A 12,316-nucleotide genomic window follows, 5' to 3' on the forward strand; every position below is an offset into this window, starting at 1 on the left:
GAGGGGCCAATGAGGAATGGAGGGGCCAATGAGGAATGGGAGGGGCCAATGAGGAATGGAGGGGCCAATGAGGAATGGGAGGGGCTAATGAGGAATGGAAGGGGCCAATGAGGAATGGAAGGGGCCACTCAAGGGAGAAGCCTTGCAGAGGGAGAATCATCAACGATTAGCAAGACAAGGGGTTGGACCTGAAGATGAGGAATGGAATCTTGGAAGGAATGTGACACTATAGAATGGGCACGTGTTTTGTTCTGGGGCTAGACTGTCTTAACTAAAAGCGGCCTATCTGCGCCTTGTAAAATAAAGGAAATAATGGCAACTTCTTCATGGGCATGTTGTAGATAAACATAGTTGCCATACTTAACTGCACGGCTCAGAGCTATCATACAGTAACTACTTGATATTGTTTACATTCACTGAGAGGATGCCAGGAGCAAGAGTAGGCATAGGAGGCAAGCTGGTTCTTTTTATTTTGTGTGTGGGTACAGTGTGTATGCCATACCACACATGCATGTGGAGGCCAGAGGACAATTTGCAGGAGTTAGTTCTCTCCTTGTATTATGGGGGTTATGGGAATCAAACTTGAATGCCCTGGCTTCACAGTGGGCAGTGAGCACGCTTCTTTACCTACTGAGCCATCTCACAGGTTCTGCATTTAATTTTTGAGAAACTCATGTTGAGCCAGGTTGAGGACACAGCAGTGAAAAATATGATGTTTTAGCATGGACGAGCAATAAAGGATATGAAAAAATAGTACTTAGGTTGCTTCAGTCACATAAAGATGACAGAAAAGGGTGTTGTCATCCCAGGCAAAAGAATACAACAGCATGACTGGAGAAGTTGAGGGAAGACTGAAGGAGGTCTTGACCCTTAGGGTCGGGAGAAGGAAGATACAGAGCAAAGGATGAGAAAGAGGTAGGAAAGGGAAGAAAGATCTGAAGGGAGTGTGACATCTTCATGAAGGTCTAAGGCATGCAGAAAGAGAAAATAGAAGAGTGATTCAGAGCCCCACATTCTTTATATGGAGTCCATGCAGGGTCTCAGGAAGAGGTGAGAAGGCCTTACAGCAAGGAGACCAAGGAGACAGAAACTAAGGTGACAGAGTTTTTGTGTGGGGTAGAATTTCAGAGCATGGCAGTGGGGTGGGGTGGGGTGGGGGGAGAAAGAAGGTCACAACAGGCCTGTGGGCATCTTTGGGTCTTTCAAACTAAGGAGGATAATGGACATTAGATAAAGGCACCATCTTTGCAACCCTCCACTTAGTTAATTCACAGGTTGTCTGATACTTCTATACCCTGCAAAATGCATCCTAGTGCTCTCGGTGGGTCTGATGCCCAGACACACCTCCTTCTGCCATGCCTGGCTGCTTCTTTGAATTGGCTGCTCAGTGCTCAGTTCAGATCAGATAATGGACCTGCCCTGGAGCAGTTACATGGTCAGCTTATCTCCTTTACTGTGGACCGAAGGAGCTGGAGAAATGGCTCAGCAGTCAATAGCTCTTGACACTCTTGCAAAGGACTTGGTTTTGTTTCTCAGTAACTAAATCCAGGGGGTTTAAAACCACCTATGACTCGAGTTTAAGAGTATCCAATGCCATCTTCTGGTATCTGTAGGCACCTGCACACACATATACACTTAGGCACATATGTATATAGATATAAAGTAAGTAATTTTTTGAAAATAAACCAAAATAAATACATATATACTTAGCATTGATACTTAATTTTTCTTATAGATCATTAATTGTAAATAGGACACAAGAAATGGCATCTTAAAAACAATAGATGGGTTTATCTGTATCTACTTTCTGAAAAGGGGGGTTTTGAATGCATATCTAGCCTTTCTTGGCCTCCCTTTATCTCCTGTGTCTATCTGGTCTGAGTGTGTAATTGCCTCCAGATCCTCCTTCAAGGTACAACGTACATTCTAAATGAACCCACAATCTTCCTTTAAATATAGCCTTCTTGTCTGACTCAGTAGGTAGATTTCTAGTTAAAGTTATACTATGCTGCTTTTAGATTTATAAAATGCTTGTGGATATTTGACAGTTTGGGTTTTTTTTTTTTTTTTTAGATATTTTTCAAGTTTGAGAGAAACAGCATATTGAAATGCAGTCAGCACACATCAGTGTTCACGTGGGTTTCTGCCATACCTTATGAAACCCTGAGTGACATCTTCATGATTGGTAGAGTGAAGGGAGAGGGTGAGGGTGTGTGTTCCATGTGCATGGCACAGTCTCTGTCCCACTAGCTCCATCTCATTTCCCTTAGCTTTGACCTTTCACTCTTAAACTTGGGTAAAATAATAAAGACACATTATTTTATATAAAATTTATTGAAAATTCACTTGTAATTTGCAATTAAGAAAAATGTAAATTTTTTCTCTATTACAGATTGTAAGTTCTGTAGCATCTCAATGTTAATTTTTTTTTTAACACTCAGACTTCAAGAAAGTATAACATGCAAAGCCACAGTGGAAAAGATAGAAAACATCTCAGATAGCTGCAACCACATTCCCCAATACCTGGTCACTTTTAGTCTGGTCATTTAGTCTGGTCCGCTTGTTGCCCATGGTCCTTTGGAACATTTGTAGCTAAGAGACTGGAGCCTGCCACATATCTGCTGAGTGGGCCGGTTCCCTTGTCTGTATGTTCCAGGGCTAATTTGTAAAATGGAGTTTATCACAAACTGGAACAGGCGGGAGGAAGCAACAGAAGAAACATGACCTTGGAGTTTGGAAGAGGAAGTAAAGACAGGAAGGAAGTAAAGAAAAAGTGAACATTTCAATCCACATGTGTCATCTTTTGTATTTGAGTCACTAAAAACAATACACATGGCTTTTCCCAATCAACTTTTAGCTACTTTCCTACTGACTTAGGATTCCCTCTTGGGTACTGGAGTTCACATAATGACTTAGTGTGATCCCATAGCAACCTTATTGTCTTATGAGATTATGATGGGGCACTGACTCCTGTGACACTAGGATGCCCCATGCCACAGAACACATCCTGTCTCCAGGGAGTAGCGGTGCCGTTTAGGGAGGAAGCTTTGGGACATGTTGAGAAGGAGCATGAAAGCATTATGAATAGAAGAAAGCATGAATGGACTCCTGAGGAACATGATGAGAAAGACAACTTAGATATTCTATTTAGTTCAAGGACATGCTGGGTTCTACTAGTATTTGTCACAAAGTAATCTTAATTCTAGCTAATTTCCTCATATGATTCAGGGCTTGGCCATACTTAACCAACGGAATTCTTGTTTAATTAAGTGAATTCTCAAAATAAAAATTTCAAAGTCTTAAATATGATGGGAAAAAATATACCCAGGAAATTGGAGGGATACTAGGAATTAAGAAAAGTAATGTTTTTCCATAAAAGCAAAGCCTTGAACAAATAGAAGGATTGAGCACCTCATCCCGGATATACACACAGTTTTACCCTTGTCCAAAGTACCAGGGACAGTAGCAACAACCAGGTCCGAGTGTGAAGAGTTTTTCAGGCAGAAAATTAAATGTAGCAGAGTTCCTACTTTCAGCTTGAATACTGAGTTCTAGATGTTAAAGACTTAAGAAGGAACACTGATTGCACTTTGAATGTCCTTGGTGGTCAGGTTTGTTTCTTATTTATTTATTTTTTGAAAAAGTACTGTCTACATCCATACCATGTCAGCAAAGTGTCCTCCAAATGGCAGCCATGAAACCTAGGACAATTGGCTATTGCCTAGTCTCATTAGTAGACGAACAAAGGGAAGTCTGCATGGATCGATCTGAAATGAGCACCACCAGCACCAAGAAGCCCATCTTTGCATTTTATCAGCTGTGGTCATCCCTGTTTCTCTGTCCCTTTACCAGAGACCCAAACACTCCCACGGGGCAGAGCATGGCAGTTGTTTTCCAGTCAGGACTGACTTTGCAATCTATGGGCTAGTAATTGCCTGCCCCTGCTTCTGGCTATCAGATTCTCTCTCTCTCTCTCTCTCTCTCTCTCTCTCTCTCTCTCTATATATATATATATATATATATATATATATATATATGTATATGTATATGTATATGTATGTATATATATGTATATATATGTATGTATACATATGTATATATATGCACACACACAGCTACCAATTGAATAATCCTTAGTAGAGCCTTCCAGCTCTTTTCCAGGCGTGGGAAGGTGCCTGCTTCAATATTTATCAAGATATTTCCTAAACACAAAGTATTTATAGCTTTATGTACATTTAATTAAATCATAATTATGGTTTTATATTAAATCTAAGAGCAAATACTGAAGCAAAATTTAAAGAAACAGCACCACCTGCGGACAAGTCAGCGTCAACTCTGAAGTTCCCACCTTCACTGTCCATGAGTCTTGGACTACAGTCCCTGTCCCTCTTACTTGAAGGGTGTGTGACTGTGTGTGTCTGTGTTTACTCGTTTTTCCAGAGTGGTTCCCAGGTACTAGGGTTTATTGGGACTGTCTCTACTCCAGACAAGGCTCTGGAGTTGTGTGGCTTTAGAAATGTCTATGAGTGTGTCAAGGTCAGCACTGCACACAAACTTCATTCTCCCATTGGCTTTTCCCTTAAAAAGGTGTCAGTCTTACTTCTATTCTTTCTCAATATTTGCCAATTCAGACCATATTAATATTACACGGGTCCTATTTTCTTCCCTCGCATCTACTGAAGAAAACATAATATATTGTTTCTTCAATTGGGATGTAGTTACTATTGTGATTAACTCTTTTGTTGGCATAGACTTTGTGTAACTACGTTCCTTTTTTCAAAGGAATACTTACTTATAGGATATAATAAAGCTAAACAAACAAACAAAAAACAAAACAGCAACAAGAACAATACTACTCATAGTCTAAAGCATGGCTCTTAACAGTATGGTTGTCTTGTACAAGCTTGAGGTGATGACTCCCATGGCACTGTTGAGATTCAGTAGGCATGAGCTAGTGCACAGAATTCTTGTCACCAGTTAGCACCCTGGGTAGGGGTGGATCTCCTCTAAGAGATACTTATTTAATGACTATTTGCTTTCAATTGGGGATTTTAAAAACCACTTTAAAGCACAGATGTTTAGATTATATCACACGATTGAGTATTCATGTATGACACTTCATTTTTTTTTTTAAACCTGGACTTGAAATATTTAGGAAAATAACCATGACAACTGTTTAAAATAAATTCCTGAGAGCCAGTAGGCTGGCTCAGCAAGTAAAGGCTCCTGTCACCAAGCCTGTTGACCTGAGCTAGAACTTTGGATACCACATGATAGAAGAGGAAAACTGGCTTGCTCAAGTTAGCCTCTGACTTCCATACACAGGCACAGAGGCATATGTATCCACACACATATACATTAAATACCTTAAGAAAAAGGTAATAAAGTTAATAAGCAACACTTGAATGAAGATATGGGAACTTTTCATTGTAAGTTCAAACCTATCATAAGTTTAAAATGACTTTAACAAGTTCCCTCCCCGACACTGAACATCACTAGGCAGAGTCCACTGCAGCATGTCTGTTGTTTACCTGCATCCTATTAGCTTACCTGCCTGCTGCTTATCTGCATGATATGAGAACTTTGCATCATAAGTTCAAACCTATCATAAGTTTAAAATGCCTTTAACAAGTACCCCCCCCCACACACACACATTGTACATCACTTGGCAGCAGTCCACCACATGTCTGTTGCTTACCTGCACACTGCTTACCTGCACACTGCTTACCTGCACGCTGCTTACCTGCACGCTGCTTACCTGCAAGCTGCTTACCTGCAAGCTGCTTACCTGCACGCTGCTTACCTGCACGCTGCTTACCTGCACGCTGCTTACCTGCATGCTGCTGCCCTCCCACAATACCCAGTGTTTCATACTGCATATTGTGTTGGGGTCCACACTAGTCCCAAGTTCGGGTGCCCAAAATGTTGAGAACTGCACTTGCCCCACGTTCAGGTGGCCAAAAATTTCGCAGCCCGAGCAAAATGTTGAGGCCCGGGCTGCCCTGCATTTGGCGGCCAATGTATCCCGGCCCAAGCTGCCGCTCCAGTCCGTGGGTCGGGGTTCAGCAAGAGAGAGGGTGAGGGCAGACTCGAAGGATGGAGGGAGACCAGACAGAGTGTGTTTCAATCCCGTTTATTCTTCAGTCTCTCTTTTTCTCTCCAAATCCCAAGTCCTAAGTTCCTAGTCCCTAGTTCCTAGTCCCTAGTGCCTCCAAGTTCCAAGTTACTTCTTCCAAGTTCTCTTCCAAGTGCCTGCTACCTGTCTTCTCTCTGCTGTGTCTGGTTCTCTCCTCTGTGTCTCCCTAATGTTTGATGTGTCTGATTCTCTCTAGAGCCAAGTGTCTTCTACCTAATGTTTGGTGTGTCTGATTCTGATCTGTTCTGTCTCTGCCTTTTATATGTCTTACTTCTAAGCCACGCCTCTAAGTTACACCTTTAATCATGCCCTTAGGTCTTGTCTCTAACTCTGATCTCTATACTTCTAAGTCATACCCTTAAGTCACACACCTTTAATCTCACACACCCAAGGTATCTAAACCAAGATTATCAGAGTGTGCTCAGCTGTTGTAGGCTATTGTAATCCAAGTCTCATGTCAGGGTATATGGCTCAAGATGGCTGCAAAGCTAATAGCCGCTTTCTGCTAAAAGTCGGCCCCCAACAATATTGTAGCCCAGAAAAAGAGCTACACTGAAGCTCTGGAGACAGTTTCTACTGAATATGAACAGCTCCACATGATCCCAAGCTCAGGAATGACGTGTGAGGAGCTGTTGTGAGTTGAGGGAATGATTGTACACCTACTCCTCTGGACATTCTTTTGTTCCAGAATCAGACAGTTTCTTTCAGATGCACTTTCATTTCTTAATTGTGGGAGTTTGGTCTTTGATATAACAGTAGGTAAGTTCTGTACATTTTCTATGTTTTGTCTTAGTCTGTTTTAGGAAGTTTCCCAACTTTTTGTCATGAGTAAGACATACGTAAATTCAGCCCACATTTACTATCTACCAATAAAATGCAGGGAATGGTGTAGGGTTTCCTCAGTTTTGAGAGTTGCATCAATTAAGCAGCTGAAGGTTAAACAGGCCCACGCAAGTTCACGATCGCTTACTTTTCTAGACGCTGAGAGGAACACCTCAGGAAATGTCCTTTGTCAGTTGATGACAAGGGAGAAGAGAACATTCTGGATGATTACTTCTCTAAGATTTTTAAAGATGGGCTGTTAATTTTTTTTTTTTTTTTTTTTTTAAAGAAAAGGCAGCTGGTGAGATAGTCCAGCAGGTAAAGGTAAATGTGAGCCTGCGACCTGAGTTTGATCCCTGGAAACCACAGAGAGCTGGAAGGGGAGAATGGACTCTACAGAACTGTCTTTTGGCTTCCACATGTACACTATCCATGCCACCCCTACCCTGCTTCCTACCTTTGAACACACACACACACACAGATAATAATAGTAACAATAAACAAAATTTTAATATGTTATACAGTAACTAGAAAAGTCTTATATGCTGCATTTTTAATATAATTTATTTTTTGAGAATTTCATACATGTATATGATGTATTTTGATCATATTTAACTTCTCCCTCCATAGATCAAATGTCCCCACCATATAGGCACGAATGTGGGACCATTTATTGGAGCAAGTTCAGCCTACTAGGGACCACACCCCTACATAAAACAGACTGCCCTTCCATTAGCAGCCATTGGTGATCAATGATTCCACAGCCCTGCCCCATCCGTGTTGAATGCTTACTAGGTTGATCCTGTGGAAGCAGCAGAAGCTGAACCCTGAGTGTATCAGCCGTCTGGAGTTTGGAAAACATCTGTCCCCATTTCTCCCCATCATCTGCCTCTTAGACTCTATCTTTTTATTTCTATTTTATCTCTTCTTTACTTGACCATACTTTTAAAACAAAAACTGAAGTTGATGTTCCCAGGGCATCGAGAGCGGCCTTCGCGGTGGTGACTCAGATCTATGATGTGGCTCACAACTTTGTCTCTCTTCTCATTTTGCAGAGTAAGGATGGCAAAAGTCCTCTGCACATGACAGCTGTCCATGGACGGTTCACACGGTCACAAACCCTCATCCAGAATGGTAAGAGGCATGCTTTGGTGGTGCTTAAAGTTTTGAACAGTTTTTCAGACTAGATTGAGTTGGTTTTAACCAGCTGCATGCAAATTGATGGACTTTTTAGTAAGCATGGGTTTCCAAGAGGCGTTGCAAGCTTGCTGGATGCTCACTGTACCCATATCCTCAGTGTTCCCCCATTAGTGGAGAGAACATAAAACGATGTAGTCAATCCCCAGTCAGCTGAACACATGCGTGCTTGGCTATTGGGAGAGATGGCTATTGGGAGAGGTGGACAGGTGTTAGATACTGGGGCGTTTCACTTTTCCTGAGGTTAAGCAGTCATTGCTTGCGTTTGCAATCAGCTGATCTGGGTTACTTTAGATTGTTGACCCGGTAAAGATCTCCAAGCTTTAGCTCATTAAACTACTCAGACAAAGGTAGAGAAGAGTGAGGTGGGTGACTCAGGGTTTGAACAGGTAAGTCTGTGATGAAATCACAGGAGAGAGAGAGAGAGAGAGAGAGAGAGAGAGAGAGAGAGAGAGAGAGAGAGAGAGAGAGAGAGAGAGAGAAAGGGGGGCGAGTGAGAGAGAGAGAGAGAGAGAGAGAGAGAGAGAGAGAGAGAGAGAGAGAGAGAGAGAAAGGGGGGCGAGTGAGCTGGGAGCCATGAAATACAGTAATTTTCCAGGCTCTCAACCCAAGTGTACTTGAATATCACCAGGCTGTCTCAGAGACCAAAGTCCCTGTAGTCTCATTCCATGTCACAGCTTATGCTACCCTTAGGGCCATGGTTGGCATCTGTGAGTGGGTTGACTCTGACAACACAGCTTATATGATCTGAGCAAGCCATAGAGACAATTTGAAAACAAAAACAGCCAAACACAGGTTAGCATCATGCATATAAGATGACATCCCTGGCCAATTAGGTAATGCCTCAACTATGTTTAGCAGACTCAAACCTTAAATTCTAATGTGAGCAACTTCTCTTGGATTTCTCTATTTGGTAACTGTAAGAATTTTGGGCAACATGGAAAGTTAGCGGCACTGACTTATAACTTAGGCACTCAAGTTATAAAACCAAAACACAAACAAACAACATGTGTCATCTATAGAGAGAACCAGGCACTGACAATGCCCCTCAGGAAGCAAACAGTAGTGCGGATGACGTTACAGCCGTGTCAGCAAAGCTGTGTGGGAAAAGCCACCTGAGCAAGCTTCCAGTGAGTGGAGAAGAGGCTGAGTGGAAAGTCATTCATTGCACAGTGCCCATTACTCCTGCGGTAGGAGCCGCAGACATCCATTTTGACAGACATGAAATGACTATCTCTCCCCTTTGAGTTCTTTTCTTACCCTATTATACTTCTCACCAGCTTTTCAGAAAGTTTTTTTCCCCCTCAAAACAAATGAGGCTTAAATTATGGGAATTTCCCTCTCTCCCAGTGCTGGGGTTCTGTGCACATCCAGTTCTTTGTGTGGGTACAGGGGATTTGAACTTAAGTCCCTTCACTTGCAGACCAAGGGCTCTTACTCACTGAGCCATTTCCCCAACCCCTTGAATTTTTTTTGATGTGAGTTTAACCAGTGGACTTTAGCTATATGAAATAAAAAGTTTTACTTGTTTTCATTTTTTAAAAATTCATTTTACATCCCAATATTTCTGTCCCTCTCTTTCCTCCAAGTACCCCAGCACACATATCCTCCCCATATTTCCCCCACCTTCTCCTCTAAGAAGGGCAAAGTGGCCCCAATTATCAATCCCCCTAACCTCCACACCTCTTCCCCCTCCAAACCCTCCAGCCCCTGCACATCAAGTCACTGCAGGTCTAGCCACACCCTCCTTAACTGAGGCCAGACAAGGGGTCCAGGTGGATCCACAGGCAGGCAACAGAGTCATGGACAGCTTCTGCTCCAGTTGTTGGGGGACGCCCATGAAGACCAAGCTGCACATCTGCTACATATGTTGGGAGAGGTCTATCTAATGTTTGGCTGTGGGTCTTTGCATCACTTTCCATTGGCTGCTGGGTTGTTGGAGCCTCTCAGAGGACAGTTATGCTAGGTTCTTGCCTGCAATCATAACAGAGTATAACTAGTGTCAGGGATTGGTTCTTGCCTATGGGATGGGTCTCAATTTGGAGCAGTCATTGGTCAGCCATGCTCTCTGTCTCCATCTAACTTTGTCCCTGCACATCTTGTAGGCAGGACACATTTTGGGTTGAGGGTTTTGTGGATGGATTGCTGTTCTCTTCCCTCCACTATGAGTCCTGCCTTGGCCACTTCAGGATCCATACCCACTACTGCTAAGAGTCTCAGCTAGAGTTGCCCCACAGACACACTCTAGTGGCACAGACAAGGTAGAGAGAAGACAGTTTTTTAAAAAGAATTTTTTAAAAACTATGTATACGAATGTTTTACCTTCGTGTGTGTGTGTGTGCACTATGCTTGTTCCCAGTGCTCACAAGGACCATAAGAGGGTGTCAGATTCCTTGGGATTGGCGAGGACAGGCTGTTGTATGCAGACATAGAGATGCTAGGAAATAAACTCTGTCTTCTATAACAGCAGTGGTGTTCTTAACTAATGAGCCAGGTCTTCAGCCCTGAGAACACTTAAAAAACAAAACCATATAAGCTGCCCTTTTAACTAGTGTATCCATCTGCTAGACCACACCGGCATCTCCTCCAGTTCAGAGTTTGGCCCAGCTTCCCTCTCCCATCCTAGTGTGCTTATATCACTCTTGGGGGCTTGTTGACTGCCTTGACTTCTCCATCAGTAAAAACTTGGAGTTTGCTGCATTTTGAGGTTAGGCTAAGAGCTGAGATCTTAGTTTCTATGTTTAAGAACCCTCTGTCTTAAGGTTTATCCTACCATCGATTGGCTGGTATCTGATTTATAGATGGGCTAGAATCCTCAGGTCTGAACTGATGACATCCGGCGGCTGTAATACAGAGGTTAGCACATGTGATGATAAAGCTAACACTGGCTAAATGTTCATGCTGTGCCAGGCTCTTTGCCATAAATCCCATGTATTTCCTTCTCACCATCTCAGGAGGAAGGGGTGCTATCATCAGCTTCACAGTGAGGCAGTCAGTGATGGTGGTTTTCTGAGCAGCACGTGGGGTCAGGGGTTGGAACACAGTCTAGTGTTAGAGAGCAGCCCCTCAGCCGCCATCTGTACATATACATCTCCCAAGAACAATGATAGTTGAAGATTTTCTCTTAAACTTGAATTTGATCCAGACTAAAATGTGCCTGTATTTGAGAGAGAGAGAGAGAGAGAGAGAGAGAGACAGAGACAGAGACAGAGAGACAGAGACAGAGAGACAGAGACAGAGAGACAGAGACAGAGACAGAGAGAATTGTCTCCATAGACAACTTCATGGGTTTTTTTTCTTTCTGCTTTTATTACATTCATGAGAACTGTCAGTTCTTCCATTTGACCTTTCTGAGCATTTGAAAAATGTTCTTAGGGAGCAGAGGAAGTTCTTTTCTTTCTTCCTGTTTATTTTGTTCCATCTGAAATAAAAAAAAATCCTGCTCTTGCTAAGCCCCTGCTTCCCCAGAGGCTCATTCCCAGGCCTGGTGTCAGTCTCCAGAGCTCAGCATCACTCACATAAACTGCTGTGTTGGATCTGGGAGGCTCTATCTCGAGGGGACACAGTTCTCCACACCACTGGGGGATGTCCTTGTACTCTTGTTTCCAGTTAGATGCTTAGATGTTCCACCTCCATAGATCCCTTCTCTCATTCTGCTCTCCAGCCAGGGTTATTAAATCGGCATGAAAACCTGGCTCCTCCAGCATCATTCAGCTTTGGGAAGGCAGCCACTCACACAAACAAGTACAAAACCCATAACCTTTCCTTTGCTAGTTACAAAACAAAGTGTACTTGGGCTCAAATCACATTGTTTTTTGTTGCAAGCCAACCTGTCACAGCAAGAGAGGGATGGGGACTCTTGAAGAGGATACTGTGTGGAATCAGAGGCATTTGGTCCAGCTATTGGCACGAGGCAGCTGCCTCAGAGGCTGTCCAGTGAATTACACAGTTCATTAATGAGGCTGCCTTAGACTCTTCCGGTACGGACGCTCTTTATTTTTAAAGCTTCTATAAGTACTAGCCTATGATGACTCAATATGAGATTTTTGACCTTTTGGCTCACAGTCCTTCTGAAGCATCTTAAGGTGACCATTTTTGTTTGTGCAGTGAAAAGATGATTTCAGATGAACGCCGCTAGTCCTTTTGAACATGTTGTGCACA

General features: G+C 42.8%; 1 protein-coding gene across 6 annotated transcripts in view; it reads left to right on the forward strand.

Annotated features, from left to right (window-relative positions):
• Nucleotides 1-12,316, forward strand: part of Ankrd44 (ankyrin repeat domain 44) — a 297,082-nt gene that overhangs the window by 166,319 nt on the left and 118,447 nt on the right. For all 6 annotated transcript variants that reach the window (XM_076931903.1, XM_076931905.1, XM_076931904.1 and 3 more), the window contains exon 9: nucleotides 8,014-8,092. In XM_076931903.1, the coding sequence (XP_076788018.1) occupies nucleotides 8,014-8,092 (79 nt within the window). The remainder of the gene's footprint in view (nucleotides 1-8,013; nucleotides 8,093-12,316) is intronic.

Source organism: Arvicanthis niloticus, chromosome 3 (assembly GCF_011762505.2).
Source record: "Arvicanthis niloticus isolate mArvNil1 chromosome 3, mArvNil1.pat.X, whole genome shotgun sequence".
Classification (NCBI taxonomy): domain Eukaryota; kingdom Metazoa; phylum Chordata; class Mammalia; order Rodentia; family Muridae; genus Arvicanthis; species Arvicanthis niloticus.